The 27,796-nt window shown below is 45.2% G+C and overlaps 1 protein-coding gene across 2 annotated transcripts in view; it reads right to left on the bottom strand.

Annotated features, from left to right (window-relative positions):
* The window catches only part of DYNC2I1 (dynein 2 intermediate chain 1), a 436,420-nt gene that overhangs the window by 16,370 nt on the left and 392,254 nt on the right, over window positions 1-27,796 (bottom strand). For both annotated transcript variants that reach the window (XM_069211167.1, XM_069211168.1), the window contains one exon: window positions 15,019-15,242. In XM_069211167.1, the coding sequence (XP_069067268.1) occupies window positions 15,019-15,242 (224 nt within the window). The remainder of the gene's footprint in view (window positions 1-15,018; window positions 15,243-27,796) is intronic.

The following is a 27,796-nucleotide window of genomic DNA, read 5'->3' as shown; positions in this document are numbered from 1 at the left end:
TTCCCCCACCCTCCTATTAATATGTGGCTTATGGAAAATGCTATAGCGCGTAGGGCAAGCCAGGCCAATGGTGGAGTTGGGGGTGGTCCACGTTTCTGTGATAAAAAATATATCTAGGTTATTATTAGAGAGTAGTAGATTAATCTCGGTTGAATGTTTGAGCAAGGATCTTACATTTAGCAGACCACAGTTCAAAGAAGAAGACCCACAGACCCGAAAGAACGAAAGTTCTCTGTAATTACCCCACACCTGAAATAGATATAATTGCCCAGTCGGTAGCAGAGGGACAGATGTTGTTTTCTGGAGTAGTCTACCCTTAGGGCAACTAAGGGGTGGGAGGACGGGCGCAGACAGGATTACCCAAATAAATAATTAATTTCCTCTGTCAGTCACAGGATGAGTGAACAAAATCATCACATACTTTATACTCTCACACGCAGATGGGTGAAAATACATTACCTGTGGCCATTTCAAGAACAGGTGTTCAATATTCTGGACATTTTTCATGGTAAACTCGACAAAAATGATTCTGAATATTTATACAGAGCTGCCATTCAAATACAAATGTTTTTCTCCTTTATAACAAGACTTGCTTCCAGGTTCTGGTTAACTGGCTGCATCACTAGCGAAGTTCATATTTCTTAACATGTTTCCCTCAAGCCATGGTATTAATAGAAGAACTGCTATAACAGTTATACCAGCTGGTCCTTTCTTTGTCAGTTATAAACACATTTTAGGAGTATTTAATGTGGGTGACCAAATCGTTTTGTTACCCAGCAATGTTATGTGCGAGAGTAGAATTAGAGTTTAGCATGGGTTGACAGTCTAGTCCTTCATTCAGTGGAACAATATAGCTGCATTATGGGTGGAGTTGTTGAGCAGCACAGACAATACATACTGACCTTCTTTTACTTAGGAGACTATAAGAAGGCTGCCACCAGGGGTGCAGCCATATTGTAAAGAAACAAATTTGCTATTTAAAACGCTATGGAACCAAGGCCATAGGTATATGAAACAACAGTGTCCCAGTGAGGTAATATCAATTGATCAAGAAGGTTATATAAGAAGAATTTTATGAAAAAGGAACCTTTACAATTGCCCTGAATTTATTTAATAACAGTGCAAAAAAAAACAAAAACTCACACACCATGTAGTATGCATTATTAAGGAATGGGTATATTGTACATCCAAAAACGAAACAAGAAAATTCTTATAAAAATGTTACATGATTTGTGAAAAGTGATCACCTGGTGCAACAATCAGTAATTAAAATACAGTCTATCCAGTGGTACGGAGGAGTACAAATAATTCTGGGAGGCCATTCTTGAAGCCCCAACCACAAATCCTACACTGATGAATGTTTTCCTTGGTCTAAGTAGCTGGGGTTGTCAATGTAGTTGCAAAGAAGGAGTCATTATAGGGTCAGTCTCTCAAAAAGTAAAATTAGGGCTTAAAAGAACAAGTTACTTACCTCCAGTAACAAATTATCTGGTAGAGATGCAGATTCTGTAGCTTAGGATTTCCACCAGGCATCAGTCTGGATCCAGAGATTTGTCTTCGAGCAGTACTGCTGCACACCATCAGGTTGCGTCGGTCGACTCCACGTGCATCGCTGGTGTTGTGGTCTCCGGATGAGACGTTGCGGGTCGTATATAGGCACCACCCCGGCGTACTGACGTCAGTTTCTTTTCACGACTTTCCAGTGAAGAGTGATGAAGAAAACTAACACTTGTGAGCCAGAACTAGGGCCCTGAAAGGGAAGCCCCTGTCCCTAGAATCAGTTCACAGAGCGGGGAGAATGGGTGGGTCAGTTAGGAAGCTGCAACTAGAATATGTCTCTACCAGATAATTTGTAAAGTTCCTCCAGAACCTGGCTGATGCCTGGGGGATATTCTAAGGAAACGATTGTGTAACTATCAGATAAAATATTTGTTAAATGAAAGAAAAATGAATCCCTATTACTTGAGAAAAGGGAATGAGTTTGAGGATTTAGAAAACAGAAGAACCCTAAAGGTGTTCAGTCCTACAGATTGACTCAAAAAATAGACAAGCAAGATGAATTTGTTTTCGATGGAGGCAGAACGTCAAGTACAAGTGCACCAGAGTCTGTTTTGCATTTATTTATTGTTTTACTGGGTGAGGACACAGAAGCAGTCCATGTCCCACAGTGGTGCTATTCTTATTCTTCATTCCAGCAACATTTCCCACCACTATCTGAGGCCCAAGACCACAACCCATGATTTCCCTGACAACTCCAAACCACAGCAGGAGTCATTCAGTTATGACAGCTGTCATTACCACCACTCAGAAAATGGTGAAGGATAGACTGCCAAGCCCCAGGTATAGACTGTGGCAGGCACACCAGGTTGCAGGTCAGCAGAACAAGATCAATATGGGGCAAACCCATGTTTTGAAGGAGGAGGCATGTGGTTGCTTATGGAGGCATGTGGGAGGATCAAGGCACAGATGGCCTACTGGTGCTCTTCAGAGGATCGTGTGGTGCCCTAGTATGTAAGAAGATGTAAGGCAAACAGCGGAAGGATTCCGGGCAAGTCAGAATATTTCTGCAGAGAACTCAGGTGGAGAGCACTTGAATCCTATGCCATCATGGCAGTGGCTGCATCACAGATGGACTTCACAGAATTAATTTGGCCAAACTAGAGCACCCCTGTTTAATAATGCTAACACACTGGTACCTACACTAACAAGTCACTGTGTGTGATGTGATATTGCTATTGTTCAAAATACTCACTTACCCTGATAACTGCTGAAATTGTTTCAGCTACTGCTGAGTTTTGGCTTTGGTTGCTATTATCATGGTAGATCTCCCTTAATAAGTTTGATTTTAGACATGCAAGAAACATGCATAACGCTTTTTAGGAAGGTTGTCAGATATCACAGAAATACTTAATGTTATGGCTGTGCTACTTATAAACCATTCAGGCCATAGATTAAAGTTTGAAAAGAGTCATCGCAAATTGGCAGAGCTGTTCTTGTAACAAGAAAGTCAGAATGGATTTTCATACAGTTTAGCGAAATTAGGCATGTACTTGGATTGAAAGCGAAACTGGACGCTCCCCAGCCCCAAATGTGGTACTGTTTGTGTTATTATATATGTCAGAAATAGCAGATGCCCTCACAATAAGCTATTCTAGCTGAACAATAGGTCAAGAAGGTGCTGCAGACAGGGTTGTGAACAGGTACAGGTAAAACAATGTGTCTTTTACTAAGATACACAAACAATCCCTGGGTAATTCCAATCTTTAAAAGATGCTAGTCAGGACTGTAGAGGCAAGGTAACCTCATGCCCATAAAAGTGATCCCATAGGGGGCGTGGCCTAGCAAGCCACGATGAAGCACGCTTTCCGCTAGAGCTCCTGACAGATGTGTCAACATTGCCACTATTCTAGGTGCTGATAAGGCACCCATGACTTCCTCACCATTCGTGGGGACCAGGGCAACCCAGTAAAATGCTGCATCTGCTCAGTTTCGCAGCCTTACAAATGGCAGAAGCTGCACCAGGCAGACTGCCGCAACGATGATGGCAGCTGCACAGCTCCAGTGATGACTCAGGAGCCATGAGTTGTGGGAACTGACACACTTCTACCAGAAACGGACTACGGACCGAAGTACTCCTGAGGAAGAACCTGGCGGTAGGGCTGGGATAGTGGCCACAGACTCACACAGTGGACCAGCTTGTCTTTCCTATTCTGCTCCCTCCCCCTGAAGTTCGCGGCCTGCTAAAAGGACCATCAAAGCTGTTGCTCTGGCCTGTTGTGGTCCACCAGTGCCTGGCGACAATACCGGGGGTAGGGGTCCACCACCAAACACCAAAATGGGGGGCTAGGGACCTCCCAGTCCATTCCCTTGCCCATGTCACCTGGACACAGCTGAGGTAGTGGGCACTTGCCCTCATACGGACGCGATTGGGCCAGGACGATTCTTCAAGTACGTCAGGCTGCTCCCCACCCACCACACCTGACTTGGGCTTGCACTTCTCCTTTGGAGGCGTCCAGCCCGAACTGGAATCAAGCTAGCCTGGCTGATGAGGGGTGAAACCCCAAAACCGGTCCCAGGATGCTTGTTTCCAGTCCAGGGAAGACCTGGCCTAGCAGTTCGGGCTGGACTGTTCCCATGGGGAACAGGGTCAAGAATGATTTGCATATGGCTGGGTCCAAACTGGAATGGCATGGGCAGCAAAAAAACGATGGATTTAGGCCCAGATCACCGTACTGGGGGTGAATGTTTGACAATGTTCAGCATTCCGTCCATCACTTGTTGTTTTTGCTTTGTCGCCCTAAGTGGGAAGGGTATGCCCAGACGTGGGTCCCGTGCTTCCCATGCCACTGGACTCAAGCTAGCCTGGCTGATGAGGGGTGAAACCCCGAAACCGGTCCCAGGATGCTTGTTTCCGGTCCAGTGAGGACATGGCTTGGCAGTTCGGGCTGGACTGTTCCCATGAGGAACAGGGTCAAGACTGATTTGCATATGGCTGGGTCCAAACTGGGGTGGCATGGTGAGCAAAAGAACGATGGATTAAACCCAGATCTGTGACTGGGGGTGAGTGTTTGACAATGTTCAGCATTCCGTCCATCACTTGTTGTTTTTGCTTTGTCGCCCTAAGTGGGAAGGGTATGCCCAGACGTGGGTCCCGTGCTTCCCAAGCCACTGGACTCAAGCTAGCCTGGCTGATGAGGGGTGAAACCCCGAAACCGGTCCCAGGATGCTTGTTTCCGGTCCAGTGAGGACCTGGCTTGGCAGTTCGGGCTGGACTGTTCCCATGAGGAACAGGGTCAAGACTGATTTGCATATGGCTGGGTCCAAACTGGGGTGGCATGGTGAGCAAAAGAACGATGGATTAAACCCAGATCTGTGACTGGGGGTGAGTGTTTGACAATGTTCAGCATTCCGTCCATCACTTGTTGTTTTTTCTTTGTCGCCCTAAGTGGGAAGGGCATGCCCAGACGTGGGTCCCGTGCTTCCCATGCCACTGGACTCAAGCTAGCCTGGCTGATGAGAGGTGAAACCCCGAAACCGGTCCCAGGATGCTTGTTTCCGGTCCAGTGAGGACCTGGCTTGGCAGTTCGGGCTGGACTGTTCCCATGAGGAACAGGGTCAAGACTGATTTGCATATGGCTGGGTCCAAACTGGGGTGGCATGGTGAGCAAAAGAACGATGGATTAAACCCAGATCTGTGACTGGGGGTGAGTGTTTGACAATGTTCAGCATTCCGTTCATCACTTGTTGTTTTCGATGGTAAAGGTAAGCCTAGACCATAAACTCAGATGGTACGTCTGAGTGCTGTACTCCAACCTTCAGGCTATGGTCTGAATTAACAGCACTCTTCAGCCACTTTCTCCATAGGCTCCTGCACCCATGTCACCACTTCTCTTCACCTTGGTCATAAAACCCTTGGTAGCATAGATTAGATGTGGTACATAAATATGGGGATTTGACTGGTGAGTAACAACAGAGGACAGTATCACCTTATACATCGATGTTTTTCTTCTCTATATTTCCTGTCCATCTCTCAGAATTGCAATACTACTCCAGATACTCACTCTGCATGAGGACTTATACTCAATTGGCTCAAATTGGTCCTGGTCCCACTGAATAGATATACTGAAGTGTCAGACTGACAAACCCAAATCACAATATACACACACACACACACAGATTCCATTATCTAAGAATACACATAGCACTCAAACCTAATCTGCTAGAGTCACAACTTAAAACCTCTAGTATCCAACTCAAGACAGATCTCAGCCGTTGGGAAAAACTCCCCCTGAACATTCTGGACTGCGTAGCCTGATTGCACTAATCCTGCTTGTTAAATACATTAGAAATTTACCCTCTGAACCTCCCACAAACCTGGTTTGCAGCTTCTAAGTAAAATAAGCTAAAAACTGTGGCTTAAACCCGTTCAGGCATTTCCTTTTGGAAGTGCAACTTATCTTCCTTGGATGGTGGGATGGGTATGGCGGATGTCCCTCATATTACTAGGCAGCCCACTTAATAGTAGTCAATAATTGGGTGAAGGGCGGAAGGGGAGACTAGGCATTTCGCCTGGAGGTTGCCATCATGGGTTTAGATAACAAGAGAGGAATGCTCTATGGGAACCCCATCCCTTCTAACCTTCCTGAACACATTTAGGTGGTCCTTTGGACATGGTGCTCGGCGCTGAAATAGATAGGTTATGACATTAGGATCACTATGGATGGGATGATGACTTCCACACACATCCTCTCTGTCAGGTTTTGGAGGCTGGGATAAAATCTAACCTTCTGAACCCATTCAGGTGGTCCTTTTACGTGGCGCTCGGTACTGAAATGGCTAGGTTTGGACAGGAGGATCACTATGGATGGGACAATGGCTTCGGCACACATCCTAGCTGTCAGGTTTTGGCAGCTGGGATAAAATAGTGATCTCCACAGTGAGAGGCATATGGCAGGGTTCCAACTTCAAAACATTTCAAAATCTACAAGATAATCACGACCTGCACTGATCCCAATTCTTCCAATACTTACAACTATGGCATGCCCTCGACCAACACAAAGATAGCCTTGAGGTTGTCCCCGAACACAGTCCCCTTGAATCCCAAATCCTAACGGGCCCCGTTAAGGGGAAAGGCATCTCCCCCATCTATAAAGCTCTTACATTTAACACTCTAGATCTGTTTGCACCACTTTGCACCGGGTGGGAGGAATAACAAGATGATACTGATTGGAGGGATGCCTGCATAGCACCGAAAAGTTTGGTGAAATCATTGAAACTTAAGGCCTGATTTAGATCACGGCGGAAGGAATACTCGGTCACAAATGTGACAGACATCCCATCCACCGTATTATGAACTCCATAGGATAAAAAAGAATGGGAGTGCAATACAGCAGACGGGATATCCGTCACATCTGTGATGAAGTATTCCCATCCACCAAGATCTAAATCAGGCCCTTAGACTTGTCCAACTAAGCTTCCTACATGTGACCTATCTAACACCACTGAGACTCTGGCATACAGGCACACTGACGATGCCAACATGCTGAACCACAGGCACATTTCTACCACTTGGTATGGGAGTGCCTCAGGATCTCCCAGTCATGGCAGAGGATCTTCATCACAATATTTAAAGTGATTTGTGGGCCGAAAGACCTCTCTCCCATTGGGGCACTTCTGGGAGTCACAGACACCATCAGCAACATGGTGGAGGATAAGAACGTGGTGTGGATTTGTATCGTACTAGTCAAGCCAGACACTGCCAAATGCTGGCAGGCAGCAACCCTACCTTGGGTAGCTACATGGAAACAGGCAACAGACTGGTGGGCCAAGCAAGAGTCAGCTGGCCAGGAAACACAACAACATATCAGGGAAATGGCTGGCTTACAGTGGACTGATCTATTTGGGGAAAATTTTGTTCTGCACCATATTCTGCATCTTCACAATCCTCATTATGCTCTTGTGTATCAATTTGTACCATTGTGGCTCTGGACAGATAACAATAAAATTCAGTTTATAAAAAAAAAAAAAAAAAAACGCAACACAATTAAACTAGGTCAATGAGGTTGATCTTCATGGGTGTATCATCAGTACTAGTACAAAATCTGGAGACTGAATATAGGTAGAGCAGAGGTCGCTGACCTTTGACGAATGTTTGACTCCTAGACACACCCTGCTCTAGTACCCTAAGGGCCATGGAGGATTTACCGATTGTAAGTCAGAAACTATCTGTAAGGAAATGGCTCCCTGTTGCAGTTACCCCCCACTTTTTGCCTGATACTGATGCTGACTTGACTGAGAAGTGTGCTGGGACCCTGCTAACCAGGCCCCAGCACCAGTGTTCTTTCACCTAAAATGTACCATTGGTTCCCACAATTGGCACACCCTGGCACACAGATAAGTCCCTTGTAAAAGGTACCAGTGGTACCAAGGGCCCTGTGACCAGGGAAGGTCCCTAAGGGCTGCAGCATATGTTGTGCCACCCTAAGGGACCCCTCACCTAACACATGCACACTGCCATTCTAGATTGTGTGTGTTGGTGGGGAGAAAAAGGCAAAGTCGACATGGCATCCCCCCAGGATGCCATGCCCATAAAATACTGCCTGTGGCATAGGTAAGTCACCCCTCTTGCAGGCCTTATAGCCCTAAGGCAGGGTGCACTATACCACAGGTGAGGACATAGCTGCATGAGCAATATGCCCCTACAGTGTCTAGGTCTATTCTTAGACATTGTAAGTACAGTGTGGCCATATTAAGTAAATGGTCTGGGAGTTTGTCAAAAACGAACTCCACAGCTCCATAATGGCTACATTGAATACTGGGAAGTTTGGTATCAAACTTCTCAGAATAATAAACCCACACTGATGCCAGTGTTGGATTTATTGAAAAATGCACACAGAGGGCATCTTAGAGATGCCCCCTGTATTGTACCCAATTGTTCAGTGCAGGACTGACTGGTCTGTGCCAGCCTGCTGCTGAGAGACGAGCTTCTGACACCATGTGGTGAGGGCCTTTGTGCTCTCTGAGGACAGAAACAAAAGCCTGCTCTGGGTGGAGGTGCTTCACACCTCCCCCCTGCAGGAACTGTAACACCTAGCAGTGAGCCTCAAAGGCTCAGGCTTCGTGTTACAATGCCCCAGGGCACTCCAGCTAGTGGAGATGCCCGCCCCCTGGACACAGCCCCCACTTTTGGCGGCAAGTCCAGGGGAGATAATGAGAAAAACAAGGAGGAGTCACCCACCAGTCAGGACAGCCCCTAAGGTGTCCTGAGCTGAGGTGACCCCTGCCTTTAGAAATCCTCCATCTTGATTTAGGAGGATTCCCCCAATAGGAATAGAGATGTGCCCCCCTCCCCTCAGGGAGGAGGCACAATGAGGGTGTAGCCACCCTCAAGGACAGTAGCCATTGTCTACTGCCCTCCCAGACCTAAACACACCCCTAAATTCAGTATTTAGGGGCACCCCAGAACCCAGGAAATCAGATTCCTGCAACCTGAAGACGAAGAAGGACTGCTGACCTGAAGCCCTGCAGAGAAGACGGAGACACCAACTGCTTTGGCACCAGCCCTACCGGCCTGTCTCCCCACTTCAAGAAAAACTGCAACAGCGAGGCGTTCCCCCAGGGTCCAGCGACCTCTGAAGCCTCAGAGGACTACCCTGCATCTAAAAGGACCAAGAACTCCCGAGGACAGCGGCCCTGTTCCAAAGAAACTGCAACTTTGCAACAAAGAAGCAACTTTTCAAGACAACACGTTTCCTGCCGGAAGCGTGAGAAATTCCACTCTGCACCTGACACCCCCGGCTCGACCTGCGGAAAACTAACTCTACAGGGAGGACTCCCCGGCGACTACAAGCCCGTGAGTAGCCAGAGTTGACCCCCCCCTGAGCCCCCACAGCAACGCCTGCAGAGGGAATCCAGAGGCTCCCCCTGACAGCGACTGCCTGCTTCAAAGAACCCGACGCCTGGTAAACAGACTGCACCCGCAGCCCCCAGGACCTGAAGGATCCGACTTCCAGTGCAGGAGTTACACCCAGGAGGCCCTCTCCCTAGCCCAGGTGGTGGCTACCCCGAGGAGCCCCCCCTTGCCTGCCTGCATCGCTAAAGAGACCCCTAGGTCTCCCACTGAAACCTATTGCAAACCCAACGCCTGTTTGCACACTGCACCCGGCTGCCCCGGTGCCGCTAAGGGTGTACTTTGTGTGCTAACTTGTGTCCCCCCCGGTGTCCTGCAAAACCCCCCTGGTCTGCCCTCCGAAGTCGCGGGTACTTACCTGCTGGCAGACTGGAACCGGGGCACCCCTATTTCCATTGAAGCCTATTTGTTTTGGGCACCACTTTGACCTCTGCACCTGACCGGCCCTGAGCTGCTGGTGTGGTAACTTTGGGGTTGCCATGAACCCCCAACGGTGGGCTACCTTGGACCCAACTTTGAACCCTGTAAGTGCCTTACTTACCTGTGCAACTAACAAATACTTACCTCCCCCAGGAACTGTTGAATTTTGCAGTGTCCAATTTTAAAATAGCTTATTGCCATTTTTGCCACAACTGTACATGCTATTGTGATGATTCAAAGTTCCTAAGATACCTGAGTGAAATACCTTTCATTTAAACTATTGTTTGTAAATCTTGAACCTGTGGTTCTTAAAATAAACTAAGAAAATATATTTTTCTATATCAAAACCTATTGGCTTGGAATTGTCTTTGTGTGTTCCTCATTTATTGCCTGTGTGTGTACAACAAAAGCTTAACACTACCCTCTGATAAGCCTACTGCTCGACCACACTACCACAAAATAGAGCATTAAAATTATCTCTTTTTGCCACTATCTTTCCTCTAAAGGGAACCCTTGGACTCTGTGCATTCTATTTCTTACTTTGAAATAGTACATACAGAGCCAACTTCCTACACTATCTCAGATCAGTCCTACTGAAAAAGGTATGGCATGAGAATGAATGAGAAATAAGTGCAACAAATAATATGAAATTGGGAATAAATGAAATATTGGTCTGGTCCTGACGAAAGCCGCATGACCATTATTTGACATTATGTGTGGCTGAAACAAGGAGACTAGTTACGCTGGCGTGATTAAGACTTAGTAGCATCACCTTTTGTTTTTAGTCTTACCAAACGGACCCCTATTTAAGGCTAGGGATTCTGTGTAGGCAATTCTAATCTAAGATCCCCACGCTCTTCATCATTGTGACCTTTAAGTTTACAGTAGAAGCACACCCAGATACATTAAATATCAAGGGAACTCGATGATGAAGCATGCAACTAGTAACCCTAGTTTGAAAGAGTTCCTCTACAAAAAGAGAAATTCTCCTTTTTGGTTAGACCAACAAGACTTTATTATAAGTAAGTGGGTTGACTCTTTTTTGATATATAGCTTGGAAGGTGAGTCAATGTCCCATAAGGCTTCTAATGACACCCCTCTGAGATGGTATACCCTGAATTCTACAAAGGTTTTTTAGTTTACCCCAATATGCTCTCTTTACCTCATTACCTCAAACAGGCACAGACTATATTAGTTAACAGATAAGCAATGCAAACATCTTGAAACACAGCAACCACACATAGTAAAATAGGGCAGTCAGGGCATCTTACAGCGCATTTCTTTGTCCAAACAGTATCTATTTAGAGAAGAAGGGACAGGATCACAAGCCCTGATCCAGGTTTTCAAACAGTTGGTCTTCGATCCCAAACAAACTGAGAGAGGATTGAGAGAGAGCTCTCATTAATGCTGGCCCTTCTGCCTAGCTCCTCGTGGAAGTGCGGGAATGACGTCCAGCCGCTTCCTTTTACTAGGGACAGTGTCTGTCCTACAGTTGAGATGAAGGTTTCACCATCAGAGCAAGCAGGCTAGGTAAGCAAAAAAATAAATCCAGTGGTTTTCTATGCATGAGAGAGAGAGAGAGATAGAGAGAGAGAGAGTATGTGTGTGAGAGACAGTAAGTGAAAGTCTGAGTCATTGACAGAGTAGATCACACAGAACAGAAGTGTGAGTTAGTGAGAAACAGTGAGAGGCAGAGTGAATGAAAATAAATGACAGTGAGTGTGAAAGACTGAGTGAGAATGAATGACAATGAGTGAATTAGTGAATGCGAGAAAAAATGAGTGTGAAAGTCTAAGGTGGGGGAGTGAGTGAGAATGAATAGGTGACAGTTGTTGAGATGGAGTATGAACATGTGTGAAAGAAAGAGTGAATGTGAGTGGCAGAGCTAGTGCTGGTGAGTGAAAGTGAGTGAGCACAACCGAAGATGAGTTAGGGTAAGTAAATTGTTGAGAATTTAGGTCTCAGTTATGCTTGTGCTAAGACAAACCTGATATATGGTGGGGAAAATACATATATTTTAAACCTCACAGTGAAGACCCTAATTATTCACTGGAAACATTGTATTATTACTTTTGTTTATACTTTTAATGAATCAACATTTGTCTCCCTTTGTCTCACTCGTATACAAGAATCACAAACCATATATTAAAATGCAAACACGAAGACAAATATGTACAGGACATCACACTAAAAAATACATCACAATTTGTCAAAAACAAAGACAGGTACTAAGTGCAAGCTCATTAGCACTAGAAGCTTCCAACTGAATTTGTAATTGTGGGCTGCCAAACACCTTTTTCAACAGCAGTCCGCCACTTAAGGTAGTGAATTATTGATACTGTCTGTAATACAAAATTATTCAAGTCCAATTGAATACAGTATCTTCTTATATCATAGTCTCTAGGTTCAACAATTCAAGACACTCATGTTGTTGGTCGACACGTTTCGGTCCTTCAATTCTAGACCTCATCAGGACATAGGAAGCGGTACCTTTATGACGGTATCAGAATATAGCCCACCGTATTGTTAAAAGCGAGACCCTCAAAGTTCTTCCGAAATAGTTCTAATAGGACCCTCATCAAAACATGGTAGACGTTTGAATTCCGATGCGGGATGCTTTTTGTATATAAGTCACATTCCTCTAGTTTTCGAAACGCCCGTAACGTGGCGTGCATGGATGCGGTATGTTTGTGTCGTGGTCACACAATGTAGCCGCTCTTCTGGGAATAAAGTGTTGTCTAGCTCAGATATGGTGGGGTGACTAAGGCTTTCTCCAATCTTTTGGATAGTAGTCTGTCATGCTTGTGAGCATGTTGTTGGCCATGGACCGCTGTTGTTAATTCTAGGTCTACCGATGCAACCATGGCAACATGTTGGAGCTGGCATTTTGAAGGTAATTCTTGGCATTAGGGGGAAAATATAGTATATGGGTGTGGGGGGCGGGGTGACAAAATGATTGTCCTGCTACACTGGAGAAAATAATTGGCATATTGGAGGCACCTATTACACGTTTTGAAAAAAATGGGGCCAACTCCTGGAGAGTATTGAGCTTCACTGGCAGACCATGAAAGTACTTCAATATTAAATGAGTACTGCTTCAGAGTCTATCACTTTTCAGCAAATTCATGTGAGAATTACTATGATTTAAAAAGCACTATTTGACTCGTTTATTTAAAAAACAAATTCTCAGGGGGAAAACTCCACTCTCCTATCTAAATTCTCCCATAAGAAAACAGTCTTACTCGATTTGCTGGGTGGTATTATGCCCCACCACTTTCAAACATCACTTAGTGCATTTAAGGAAGATCCATTGATAGAAAATGAAAGGTTACTTATAACAAAGCTGAGGTATAGTCCACAGATTCTCAACCAACCCTGCCTTCCTTCACTCATCGCAGTCTGGCTTCTAATTGGGGATTTCAACTGCAAAAACTGTTCAAAGTGGATTTAATTAGCAAAAATTGGAGACGTACATAAACAAATTTGTGTCTGAAGAATCGAGAGGCTCATCTTAAAATCCTATAACGCTGGTATTGCACCCAGGAAAGATTCAATGTATGTTTCCAACAGCATCACAATTATGCTACAGAGGTACTGGGCAGGTTTGGGGTTCGATGCATATCTGGTGGAACTGTCCTGACCGTCTTACGTTTTGAAATGAGGTGGCAACAGCAATTTTTGAGATATTGGGTTTTTCCCTACCTTTATAACCAGGAGTTTTGTTGGGTCTGAGGCCAAGAGGATATTTGCCACTTTTCAAAGTCAGAGTGCAAAGCACTGCGGCAACGACTGGGAGCCGGACAACCTGATCCCCAGCTCCCTCACAATTCTACGAAAGACTGTGGTCAATGCTTGTTATCGAATGATGAATTAGCAACTGGGAGCTCCTGTCTTTTGAAGGTCAGTGGGATTTGATATTAAAATATTTGCTGTGAGGCTCTCCAACACTTGCACTTCCACCAAAATGGAGGGTGTTGAACCTCTTTTCACAGAACAGAGACATGGAGGGGCAAGGAATGTGCTATCCCATACAGCCGTTGGACAATGAGCATGAGGAGGGAAAAGAATGTCTTGGACTCTGCTGAACGGTGCTTTAGACCAGCAGGTGGGCAGGATAAGGGGCTGAAAAGGGGTAGTATTCTTATTTGTTGGTGGGGTGGTGTAAGCAAGCATTGATTATAACTGCTGTATCTCACAACTGCCTGATCTTACCACATGATGCTCTAACTGTACTGTTGCCAAGAAATTAATAAGAATTCTTTTGAAAAAAGCACTTTATTCAGAGGTTGGCCAAGCAGCCAGAAAATCTTAAAATGTTTACAATCTGACAATGATTTATTGCTGTAGAAAAAAACTTGGAAGCATCGCACCAAGGCTATCCTGAATAAAGGATTATGGGCCTGATTACAACTTTGGAGGAGGGTGTTAATCCGTTCCAAATGTGACGGATATACCACCCACGGTATTACGAGTCCATTATATCCTATGGAACTCGTAATACGGTGGGCAAGATATCCGTCACATTTGGGATGGATTAAAACCCTCCTCCAAAGTTGTAATCAGGCCCTTAGTGTTTACATTCTACATTAAATTATGCTCTCCCTGCTGGCACCTGGCCCCTTCACTGAAGTCCATTACTGTAATTTGTAAAAAGAAAAAAAAAAAAAACACAGAGACAATTAAAACTTCAAGAGGCATGGATTATAAGTAAACTGCAGAAAACATGTCATGACTAGTAGAATCTAGCTGACGGGGACTACAAATATTGCTGCTAGAAGCTGACGTTTTTAGAATTGTCTGATCATTTAAAAACAAGATGCAGCAAAACAGGTTCAGGAGTATGTAAAGATACTTAAAATAATCTGCAGAAAGTATAATTTTGTGCACTTGTGACCTCCCCCACCAAATGAACATTATAACAACCTTAAATAATCTATCCGGTTGAGCCTTAAAACACCCTAAAATAGATACAGACATTGTGGTGATCAAAGCACAGTCTACAGCAAGTAAAGAACATAATGTAACTCAAATAGTCAATAGTATGTTAAAATAATATATTATGAAGTGCGACACACCAAGTTATGATCATAGAAGGTAATGTTCTGAAGTAAATAACATACAACGACCTACGCTTACATTCAGATCAATATAAATAAATACGTGTTGCGTGTGAACATGTGTGTACTCACCTATCTGATCGAACACTGTCTTTGGCGACTGGATGAAAATCACTTTCAAGTAAATCCCAAATATAGATGGTTGATGCAGCATCAAGAACGAAGAACACACTGGGCCTGGTGAGGGACCACTGCACGGCAATGACTGGATGACCATTTGTACAATCGTCCCAGTGCATAACAGGCAAGTCAACAGACATCAAATGTAATCGAATGCTTCCATCTGAACAACCAACCTATCATACAAGAGACAGAAACAGTTTAGCAAACCCTTAGTTAGAATATTACTGATTGTCAACCATGTTCTATCAGACAATCATGATGAACATGTGTTATGTGTATTTATTTAGGGGACTTGTGATACAGCCTGATTGCTTTAACTCGATACTGTACAATATATAACAGAAAACCTTCATATTAAACCAGTACAAGAATTCCAGAAACACTAAAGCAGGCTTGGGATGCCAGAGCTTCATGGACCAACTGGCAGGGATACAGCCAGCAAACAGGGAGAGAAGACAGCTTTGAAGGAGAACTGGGTAGAGTAATAGGGATGCCAGGAGGGAATTGTTGCATTCACACGCAGCCAATGAAAAATGCCTTTTTTCCTTTTCAGTGTATAATATTTGGAATGTGATAATGGAGATATTTGGGTCAAGCGCACTTGAAAGCAGCATTTCAGGTGATAAGTATAGAAGAATGGGTGGACATACACAAAGGTATAGAATGGACAGTAAGTAGTACTAAATACTAAAACGGCATTGCAGTACAAACCGTAACAAGTTAACGTGAGAAAATATTAAGGATAAAAAAGTCAAATGCAGCCAGAAAGGTAGTAATCTTGGAAAGCTGCAAAAAATATAATCATCCTCAAAAAAGCCAGCAGCTTTCATAGTCTGCTGTGCCTTGATAGGCAGCTGCTCCAGAAGGCCAATTATTTTAGACAGGCCGAAGAGGATTACCACTGGGTACATATTACCATTCATAAAAAGAGGCCAGGGAAGCTGGATTTAAAACTCATAACCTTTAAGAATCCAACCGATGGAACCTTCCCTCCTCTTTCAAAGGGTAATGAGCAAAGAACACTGGTGATCAAATGCTCAAAGGAAAAGGGAGTTACAACTATCAGTAAAAAAGCTGCCAAGTCATAAGCACTCATTTGTCCAGAAAAAAGTTGACTTAGGGAAGTGGCCCTGAAAGTGTCTGCAGTTCCTTCATGCAACGAGCTGATGCAATCAAAATAAGGACGTTTTCAAGGTTAAGAGACGCAGTGAGCAACTCGGCAAAGGAGATTTAAACATGGATGGCTTGCCGGGCATCTTTAATTCCAAAAAGCACCAGGAGATTACATTTGTATAAAATCGTATGGTGTTTTAGTACAGAAACAGAATAAATGTATTTCACAAACCCTTTTTGGGGTAATACAGAGATGAAGCAAGCCAGGACAGTGTATCTCCATAGGCTGCCATTATATGAGTGAAAATAGAGGCTGTGCCTTTAAGAAGCCAGAGACCACCAGTATCCCATGATGCTGAGCAGGTGACAGTTGCTTCAGTTCCATTTTAAGGAGACATGCCTGTAATGACACATTAGAGAATTGATCAATTTTGTCCTGTCCACCGGGAAGGAGGGAGGGTTGTTTATGACTATAATGGAAATACCCCTACAAGAGAACTGGAGTTAAAGGTAAGAAACTATTCCTTCTCTTGTAGAGGATTTCAATTTATAGTCAAGCACTGAATTGAGTAGCAAATCCATCCCTGCTCAAAGGCCACGGAGAGGGTAAAAGGCAAAAAAAAAATGTGCAATTTCATGCAAACAGATTCTTAAGGGAGGCCTGCCCTATTTGAGCATCTGCTTTAGCATCTGAATCTAAGCAGTAGTGTTTGGTAAATGTTTGGACAGATCTCCAGGTGGCTGCTTTGCAAATCTCTTGGATAGGGATATTACTTACCAAAGCAGTTGTAGCCGCTTTCCCACTAGTGGAGTTTGTTTTAGGCTTAGCTGATAGCTTTTTATTAGCAATTTGATAACATAAGAGAATACAAGAAACAATCCATCGGGAGATAGACTGTTTAGAAGAGGCTAAACCCATATGGACTCGGCTGTGGTTGATAAACAGTTGGCTCGATTTACGTATGCCTTTGGTGTTATCTGAATAGAAGTAGAATTTTAAAACTTGATTTACATCCAGGGAATGGTGAGATCTTTCAGCTGGATTAGAGGGATTCTGGAAAAATGTTGGAAGACATATGGTCTGATTATTGTGAAAATCCAAAATAACCTTAGGAAGAAACTTCAGATGAGTTCTTATAACTACTCTGTTGGAGTGAAAGACTGTGTATGGTTCGTGAGAACAAAGGGCCACATGCACAAATATTTGGATTTGCGATTTCTTAATTGCAATTCCATGCGAATCGCAATTAGGGAACTGCAATTCCAAATGTAAGGAACTCCATTGAGTTCCTTTTTTGACTCCTGAAGGGTCGCAAATAGACCTGCCTCATTAATATTAATGAGGTTGGCCGCAATTTGCAACCCACCGGGAATCGTAAAAATCACAAGGATGGTGGCTAAGGGCCAGCAGACTATCATGTCTGTGATTGCTTTTAAATAAAGGAAAACAGGCTGCATTTAAAAAGAAAGAAAATGGAACGTTTCTGTTTCATTTTTGAAGAGTAGGCAGTGGTCTACTATTAAAATTGTTGCATTCACGGTCACAAAACAATCATACATACCATTTAGATTCGGTTTTAGGAAGGGACACCCTGAACATGCCCCTTCCTAACACCGAATCACAAAACCCAAATTGCAAGTAACTAAATGGCAATTTGGGCCTTGTACATCCCAAAAAGCATTGTTCTCGTCGCAAACGACCCAATTCTGCGAATCGGGCCGTTTGCAACAAGTAAAAAGCTTTGTGCATGTGGCCCTGAGTGTCTGGATTTTGCTAACCATGCAAGCCGATGTTATAGCTACAAGGAAAGTTTTTTTCCAGGAAAGGTGTGCAGGGATGCTTTGTGAATAGGTTTGAAAAGATCTTGCATCAGTCGAGAGAGTACAATATTAGCTCCCAGGGAGGAGAAGGACGTCTAATGGGAGGGAAAAACTTTTTCAAACCCTCTCGAAAATCCTTGACGACTGGGATTCTGAAAAAAGAGGTTTGTGAAGGACATTTTCTGCAAGGTGTGAGGGCTACCAAGTGAAACCTTATAGAAGAGAACTGCAAGACAGATTTTGCCAAAAGGAGTAAGTATGGTAATATAACATCCTCCTGGCAAGAAGTTGGGTCCACGTTCTGGGAGAGATTCGGATGTAGTATCTGGCTTTGGAACTTCGTCAGGAGGTCTGTCCTGCATGGCAGCCTCAGATGTGGACAGATGGACCGGTGAAGAAGGTCTGTGAACCACCAGTGCCGTGGCCACTCCGGAGCTATTAGAACTATTTTGGCTCTCGAGTAGGGCAGCTTGATGAGAATTGCTGGTATTAGGGGAATCAGTAGAAAAGTGTAAAGAAATCTGATGGACCAGTCTATCCTTAGGGCATTCCCCAGAGTCCCTAGTTGATAGTACCTCGAGGCGAAGCTTTAGCATTTTTTGTTTTGTGCGGTGGCAAATATGTTGATGGAATGTGTGCCCCACAGATGAAATAAGCTGTGAACTAGGTTGTTGTGCAAAACCCACTCGTGATTTCCTTGCAGAATCCTGCCAAGAGAATCTGCCTGAGCTTTTAGTACACATGGGAGATGTGTGCGATGATTGTCAGATTCCTGGCTAAGAGCCATTTCCATATTGCCTGGGCTTTGTGCGAAAGCGGTCTGGATCTCGTCCCTCCCTGCTTCTTGAGATAGTACATGGTATTTGTATTGTCCATTTGTACAAGAAGGGAGTTGGTTTTGAAGGACGGATGAAATGCTTTTACCACCAGATGGAATGCTCGAAGCTCCAGGAGACTGATGTGGTATGTGGACTTTCTCTCTCTGACCATGTGCCCTGGATTTGGAGGTTGTCCATGTGAGCCCCCCAGCCTAAAAGTGAGGCATCCGTTACTATTGTTTTTAGGGGAATGCCCTGATGAAAGGGCATGCCTCAAAGCAGGTTTTCTGATGGGCCCCACCACTTCAGGGATATCTTTAAATGAAGAGATAGTGTCACCCCAATTGCTCAACACCTGATCCCACTGATCCCCAAGATATTTCTGCAATGCTTGCATGTGGATATGAACACTCTGTGTGAGGAAGATGTAGGATGTCATCAAGTCCAGAAGAGAGGATACTGTTTGCACTGTTGGACAGGAAGCTGTAATGAGAGAGTGACATTTCCAAAGGATCGATAAACATCTCTCCTCCAAAGGATACACTCTTGCCTGTAATGTGTCGATGGTTGATCCCAGGAAGTGCAATGTCTGCACCGGAACAGGATTTGACTTGCTGAGGTTTATCTGTACTCCTAATCTGTTGAGGGGACTGCAAGTCCAGTGACAGTGAAGTTGAGCTTCTTGAGACATGGACACCTTGATCAGCCCATCCTCTATGTAGGAGTAGAAAAATATTTTGTTTTTCCCAAGATGGACCGCCACCATTGCCATGCACCTCGAGAAAGTTCTGGGTACTGACTTGAGACCAAATGGAAGGACTTTGTACTGGTAGTGATGCTGACCTACTAAAACCTCAATAACTTTCAATGCTTTCTGGAAATTGGAATGTGAAAGTATGCGTCTTGAAGGTCGATGGATCAAAGCCAGACCCCTTGGTGTAGTTGGGGATACATTTGGTCTAAAGACAGCATCCAGAACTTTTCTCGCCAAACCCACTTGTTGGCTGATTTGAGGTTGAGAATGGGCCTGAATTTGTTCTTGTCTCTCTTTTACCAGGATTTACCTGGAGTAAATGCCTGTTCCTCGTTGTGGTGAGGGACAGGTTCCACCGTGTTTCTGTAAGAGGATGTTGACCTGCGACAGCAGTAGAGAGAGTTGAAAAGTGGACGGTTTCAGAGGGATGGACAGTGGAGAGCTGGTAAATCTGAGACAAAACCCATGTTGTACAATATTCAGAACCCAGGCATCTTTTGTTATTCTTTGCCACTCTGCCAAATATAATTAAATGCTTCCCCCCACTGGAGTGGGTAACAGAAGAGGGGTAAGTAGTGACTCAGGGTTTAGAAGTGGAAGGCTGTTTTCCACCTTGAGTGGTCTGCTGGGTGGATCTTCCCCTGGCCTGTTTCCTCTGGTACTGGTGGTTGGGGTGCTGCTGTTGTTGAGTGCCACTTTGGTGTCATCCCCACTGAGGGGTTTAAACCCTCTGGGTATAGTATCTTCTTCAGTAGGGTCAGAAAGATTTACATTGTTCTCTGGAACTTTCCAGGCCGACAGCTCTCAAGGTCATAATCTCAGCCTTCATCCTTGCCATCTCATCATCGGCATGGCTTCCGAAAAGGCTTGTGCTTGAGAGCGGAGAATTTGGAAGCTTCTGGTTTCAAGGAGGTGAGACAAGGCCACAAATGTCTTCACAGAGCAACCCCATGGCAGTATTAATGTACTGCAAGAAGCAAGGAATCAGCTGGGGCACTAATTATTTGGTTGGAGATGAGCAGGTCTTCATTAAGGATCTCTTGAAAATCCAGCCTTTTATCTCTTCAGGAGATATTCCACACAGTGTTGTATGGAGTCCTATAATGCCCTGTCATATCTTCCTAACAGCTTTTAAAGTTGCTGCAGTAGTGGAGACTTTTCGCCAAACTGAATCAATTCTTTGGCTCTCAGGAGGTAGCGTAGAAGGAGTAGTGGCAGGTTGTTTTTTTAGCTGCTACTACTATGACTGAGTCCGGCGTTGGATCTGTTTGCAGGAAAGCCGGATCCTGTTCTGGAGGGCGGTACTTCTTTTGAAGCCTGGAAAGGACTGGCCTGACTGCATCTGGTGTTAAAAAAAATTCCATGGCTGGTTCTAATAAGTCAGGTACCAAAGACAACAGAGGTCTAGATGCTGGCCTGTGTTGCAAGGTCTCAAAGATGATAGAGCTTGTCGTGTTGGAGTCAACATTGGGATATTCAATTTTGCAGCTCCTGTCACCAGAACGTCTTGAAACGTGTAATGACGTCCGCAGGTGTCATGTGTGGCAGTAGAGAATCTGACAATGTCAGAGAGTAACATATGGTAGTAGAGGAATAGGTGTCAAGGGTGTGCCTTGACTAAGAACTCCTGGAACGGTGTTGATGACGTGAATGTCTTGATTGAGATGAGGGTCTCGAATTGTGGTGATGTCTGGACCGATGGTGTGACTTAGAATGAGTTATGGACCTCAGAACTACTGACGGAGGCGGAGGAGGCACTGTCTGAGGTGATGGAGGAGGCGGAGTAGCATGAGGAGATGGCACTGGCAGCGGAGAGCCAGGTGCAACTTGTGAAGGAGAGTATTTTCTTGAACACTCAGAGTCTTGAGACGTATAGCTGTGCCTTCTCTTGCGTCTTGCCTCCTGGAGTCGTGAGAAGGTTGTATAACTTCTCACTGTTGACCTGCTTGTCGACGGCGATAAACGTCGATGCTTTGACTGTGGTATCGATTCCGACATCGACCTCTTATAGAGTCTTGATGGAGACCTAGTTATGACGAGTGCTGCGGTGATGTCAGTCTCCATGACGTCGATAGAGGTCTTGTTGCTCTCGATGCCCCATATCTCAACGGCGAATGACGTTGCTTCTCCAACAGTGAATGGTGGATAGATGGCCAACACGTTAGGGCCGTACCTCTCTTTGACGTCGAGGACAAATGTCGTTTTTCAGCTGTTTTTTGTCTAGGACGCTCACTAGATACAGAAGATAGAGCCCTGGTAGAGGTATGAGCCTCTCCTTGCTCTGAAGCCCTTTTACAGACTGTGTCTGCTGTCTTCTTCTTTCCCCTGTTCCATGGAGGCAAATCTTCTCTCTGTCTCTAAGGGTGCATATAGAGAAAGTCTTGGAAAGAGACACAACGAAGCAATATGTGTGTCTGGTAGACAGAGGATACACACCTCATGAGGCTCTGTCTTGGTCTTCGTCCTTCCACAGGATGGACACTTATCCAAAAGAAAGGGCATTTTTACAGAAAAACCTTTAAGTTTTATCAGAAAAAAGACAGAAAATGTTGGTAAAGATGAGAAACATCGAATAAACCAGTTGTCACAAAAATTCTGAAGTGAATTTTGAAAATAAATGGCAAATTTTTGTCAAGCTCAATGCTCCAGGGTCCTGTCAGCAGTAGTTGGAAAAAAGAACTGAAGCAACTGTCACCTGCTCAGCATCATGGGATACTGGTGGTCTCTGGATTTTTTTAAAGGCACAGCCTCTATTTTCACTCATATAATGGCAGCTACACTGTCCTGGCTTGGGTCATCTCTCTGTTACCCCCAAAAAGGGTTTGTGAAAGACATTTATGTTGTTTCTGTACTAAGAAACCATCAAATTTTACACAAATGTAATCTCCGGGCCCTTTTTTAAATTAAAGTTGAAGAATTGGCCCATTGTAGCCTTCTCCTATAGCCTGCATTATGACTTTCTCTCTTAAGTGACTCTGCAGGCCTTGACGAAGAAAGGCGAACATCTCCACCTAAGAGGATATTTTGTGAAGAAGTGCTCAGGGGTCTTTGCACGTGGGCGGGACTATTCAGTTCTTAGGACTATAAATGGAAATCCCCTACGAGAGAAGATCCAAAAACGTAACCTGTAAGGCATCTTGGGCACCACATCAGGCAACAAATCTGTCACAGAACCAAACACAGAAAGCTTTCGTGGTAAGGTATCTGGTATTCCTTATCTCTCACCTCAGAAGGCAATTTAATTGAAGTCAATTGCAATAAATAAATTTCCAAGCAAAAGAGTGTAAGCTGTGGAGCTTGAGATGAAGGATGCTGCCCTAATGCAGGGACACAAGCTCCTCCCAAAGAGGTTACTTGATCTGGATACAGATGTTCATGTTCAGGAGCTCCGGGTACCACACTCTCCTGGCACAATCCAGGGTAATGAGTATGCAGGATAACTTGGGCCCTTTTGTTCTTGATCTTCTTCAGAACTGAGGGCAGACAATTTAGAGGTGGGGAGACATCCAGGGGTTCCTCATTCCATTCCAGGTAGAATGTGTCTCTTAAAAAGTGCCCTGGCAGAAACTCCAATGTGAAAAATGATTAACATTGAATGTACTTGACAGTGGCAAATAGGTCTAGCCAGGGCTCTCCCCTCTGATCACTGCCCACCGTGGGATGCAGATGTCTTTAGTACGCTGTGCAACATCTGCTCAATTAGTTCACTCTGATGTTGAAGGACCCCACCAAGCTGTTGGCTACTTAAGCGATATTCTGCTGCTCCAGCCACCTCCAGAGATGCAAAGCGCCTTCGCAAGGGCCCAGGATCCCGCTCTGCTTTGCTTGTTGCAGTACCACATGTCAGTGGTGTTTGTGTGAACCTGTCCCAGTCACCCACAGATGGATGGCATGAAACCCTTAAGGGCCTAATTAATAGCTCAAGGCTCAAGTAGGATGATGTGCTGCTTGCTCCTCGCTGAAGTTCAGGGGCCTCTGATCTCCACCTCCCCTAGATGACTTCCTTGACCAAGGAGCAATGCATCCTTCATCACTGTGAGTTCAAGGTGAGGAAGGGAGAGCCGTCTGCTGCGGCACAAATTGGGGATAGTCAGCCACCACTACAGATCTTTTGGTACCTAGACAGAATAAGAGCAGCAGTCTCAATGCTGGGCCCACTGGGATTTCAGGTTTTATTACAGGGCTCGCAATTGCAACATGGCATTGCTGACAAAGTGAATGCACAATGTCAAAAGTCCGAGAAGACTCATAGCCAACGTCACCAAGAAACATGAGTGTCACACAAATACTGGGATCTTAGCCGCACATTTCCAGGCTCGCTGCAGTAGAGGAAAGTCCCACCATATCCAGAAATGCCCTTTGAATGGAGGCCAATGTGAGGGAATCAGACGGGACTTTGGGTCATTTGTGGTGAAACCCAAAGATGTTACAAGTTCACTATCATCTGAAAGTGGTCTACAACTGACTGTGGCAAGACCAGCAGACATCAAGGTATGGAAATACAGGAACCCCTGACTTCTGAAGATGGGGAAATAGAACTGGCATCGCTTTTGTGAATGGCAGAAAGGAAGAGGTGAGGCCGAAAGGTAGCATGGCAAATTGAAAGTATTTCCGGCCCACCTTGAAATATAGATAATGCCTGTGGGACTGGAGGTGGGAAATACGAAAATAAGTATCCTTCAAGTTCAGGGACACCAACCAACTTGTGGGCACAGGGCAGATGGAATCTGAGCAAATGTGAGCACTTGGAATTTGTTCTTCTGCAGGAAGGCATTTAGTGCCCATAGTTTCAGGAAGGACTTGAGGCCCTCATCCTTTTTCTGAACGAGGAAGTAGTGTGCATAACAGTCCTCATCTCTTGATGGCACCCTTGGGACGTGTGAGATGTACCTCCTGCATTAGGATGGACAGACGCTTCACCATGATTAGTTCTGGTGAGGGAGAAAGATGGGGTGGGAAGGCAATTAAACGTAGCCCCTTAGAGCAATCTGTAAGGCCCATTGGTCGGACATGAAGGACCACCAACCTGGGAGGAAGTAAGAATTGGAGTCAAAAGTCCAAGCTAACATGCTGTAACCCTCCTGTCTTTAAACCATTCCACAGCAGAGGCGGCCCTCTCTCTGAGGAGTCTAGAACAATCAAAAGGTATAACCATTAACGATGCCTGCAAACTCCCAGTCCATGTAACATCATCCTGCTTTGCCTTTGAAGCCTAACACTAGTACCGAAAACCCTGCCAGTGCAATCTGTGGTGTCAAGACCTGCGCGGATGACTTATTTCACCACAATCTGCCAAACAAGGATAGTCTAAGCCTGGGAGGTCCTAAGGTCCTGTGGGACTGCCGGCAAGATATTGCTGGCCATGTCCCATAAGGAATGAGTGTAGCAGCCTTGGAGACAGACTGCGTTTATTGATAGTAGTGCCAAGCAGGCAGAAAAAAACATCTGTTTGCCAAATACATCAATCTCTTTGGATTCTATATGTGTGGGATTGGCCAGAAACAAGTTAGGATTAACTTTACAGGTCAAAACCTGCATTACAAGATTTTATGGAGTAGGGTGCTTGGTGAGTAAGACTGGCTTCCCAAGCGCAGGCATGTGTCGTCTGGCTACTTGTTGACTAACAGGCAGGCATTACTATCATTTCAACCAAGTAGCGATTAAGGTATCTGTAAAGAAATAATTAAATGGGAGTAAGAGCTCCAACGTTGTCCCCAAAGGTTAGAGAATCTCTGTCAGAGCAATTGTCTTAATCTCAATGGAAGGCAACTGCAATGTTAGTACCTTGGTTGCCCACATCACTACTACCACCAAAAATGAAGCACAGTTATCTTTTGGTGGCCCATGTGGTAAGTTAAGTGCTGTTTCAAGGGATGTGTCCATCCCCCTGATATTTTGCAAGTCAAAGTGCAATGCATCATCAGTATAATAAGAGATATCTAAGTCATCCCGATCCTCAACATCATCAGTATGTTTGGGTGCTCGATGTCCTGGTATAGGTTCTGAGTCACAAAGCTAGTGGAGCCACCACAGATAGTGGAGTTGCAGTAGAGGTGTTGGGTTAGAGTCAGGAAGCATACTAACCAGTTGCACTTTAGTTATTTCATAGCGTGACAAGTTGCATGCTCAGGCTGATGTCAGTACGGGGTCCGATATGGGCATTGGTGTCATGAGGCTCTCTAGAACCTGAGTTAGTTAACCCTGTTTTAGCTTTTTTTTTTTACAGTTTATATTTTACGCAGTTTAGTAAGGCTGCTTTAGGCAAAGATTTTTACATATTATTACTGTAGGAGGCTGGCCTGGCTTGTAGTGGGTACCAAGGGGTACTTACACTCTGTACCAGGTCCAGTTATCCCTTATTAGTGTAGAAGAGGTGTTTCTAGCAGCTTAGGCTGATAGAAGGTAGCTCTAGCAGAGCAGCTTAGGCTGAACTAGGAGACATGCAAAGCTCCTACTATACCACTGGTGTCATATGCACAATATCATAAGAAAAAACAATACACAGATATACTAAAAATAAAGGTACTTTATTTTTATGACAATATGCCAAAAGTATCTCAGTGAGTACCCTCAGTATGAGGATGCCAAATATACACAAGATATATGTACACAATACCAAAAAAATGCAGTAATAGCAAAAGGAAGTAATGCAAGCAGTGTAAAGTTACAATAGATTGCAATAGGAGCACATAGGTATAGGGGCAACACAAACCATATACTCCAAAAGTGGAATGCGAACCACGAATGGACCCCAAACCTATGTGAGCTTGTAGAGGGTCGCTGGGACTGTTAGAAAACAGTGAGGGTTAGAAAAATAGCCCATCCCAAGACCCTGTAAGGTAGATGTAAAGTGCACCTACAACCCCCAGAGAGCACAGAAGTTGTGATAGGGGGATTCTGCAAGGAAAACCAACACCAGCAATGCAACAACAGTGGATTTCCAGACCTGAGTACCTGTAAGACAAGGGGACCAAGTCCAAGAGTCGCGACAGTGTCGAGAATGGGCAGGAGCCCAGGAAATGCCAGCTGAGGGTGCAGGGAAGCTGCCACCGGATGGAAGAAGCTTGGTGTTTTGCAAAAACGAAGAGGACTAGGAACTTCCCCTTTGGAGGATGGATGTCCCACGTCATGAAGAAGCTTGCAGAGGTGTTCCCACGCAGAAAGACCGCAAACAAGCCTTGCTAGCTGCAAGGGTCGCGGTTAGGGTTTTTGGATGCTGCTGTGGCCCAGGAGGGACCAGGATGTCGCCACTTGGATGAGGAGACAGAGGGGGGGCCCAGCAAGTCAGGGAGCCCTCACAGAAGCAGGCAGCACCCGCAGAAGTACCGGAACAGGCACTTAGAAGAGGAGTGAACCGGAGTCCACCCGAAGTCACAAAAGGGAGTCCCACGACGCCGGGGGACAACTCAGAAGGTTGTGCACTGCAGGTTAGAGTGTAGGGGACCCAGGCTTGGCTGTGCACAAAGGAAATCCTGGAAGAGTGCACAGGAGCCGGAGCAGCTGCAAGTCACACGGTACCCAGCAATGTAGTCTAGAGTGGGGAGGCAAGGACTTACCTCCACCAAACTTGGACGGAAGAGTCACTGGACTGTGGGAGTCACTTGGACAGAGTTGCTGAGTTCCAGGGACCACGTTTGTCGTGCTGAGGGGGGACCCAGAGGACCGGTGATGCAGTCTTTTGTTGTCTGCGGTTGCAGGGGGAAGATTCCGTCGACCCACGGGAGATTTCTTCAGAGCTCCTGGTGCAAGAAGGAGGCAGGCTACCCCCAAAGCATGCACCATCAGGAAACAGGCGAGAAAGCCGGCAGGATGAAGCGATACAAGGTTGCAGTAGTCATCTTTGCTACTTTGTTGCGGTTTTGCAGGCGTCCTGAGCAGTCAGCGGTTGATCCTTTGGCAGAAGGTGAAAAGGGAGATGCAGAGGAACTCTGGTGAGCTCTTGCATTCGGTATCTCTGAAGAATTCCCCAAAGCAGAGACCCTAAATAGCCAGAAAAGGAGGTTTGGCTACCTAGGAAGGAGGATTGGCTACTAAGAGAGGTAAGAGCCTATCAGAAGGAGTCTCTGACGTCACCTGCTGGCACTGGCCACTCAGAGCAGTCCAGTGTGCCAGCAACACCTCTGTTTCCAAGATGGCAGAGGTCTGGGGCACACTGGAGGAGCTCAGGGCACCTACCCTGGGAGGTGCAGATCAGGGGAGTGGTCACTCCCTTTTCCTTTGT

This window comes from Pleurodeles waltl, chromosome 10 (assembly GCF_031143425.1).
Source record: "Pleurodeles waltl isolate 20211129_DDA chromosome 10, aPleWal1.hap1.20221129, whole genome shotgun sequence".
NCBI classification, from domain to species: Eukaryota; Metazoa; Chordata; class Amphibia; order Caudata; family Salamandridae; genus Pleurodeles; species Pleurodeles waltl.
This window is presented reverse-complemented; position numbering and strand designations above follow the sequence as displayed.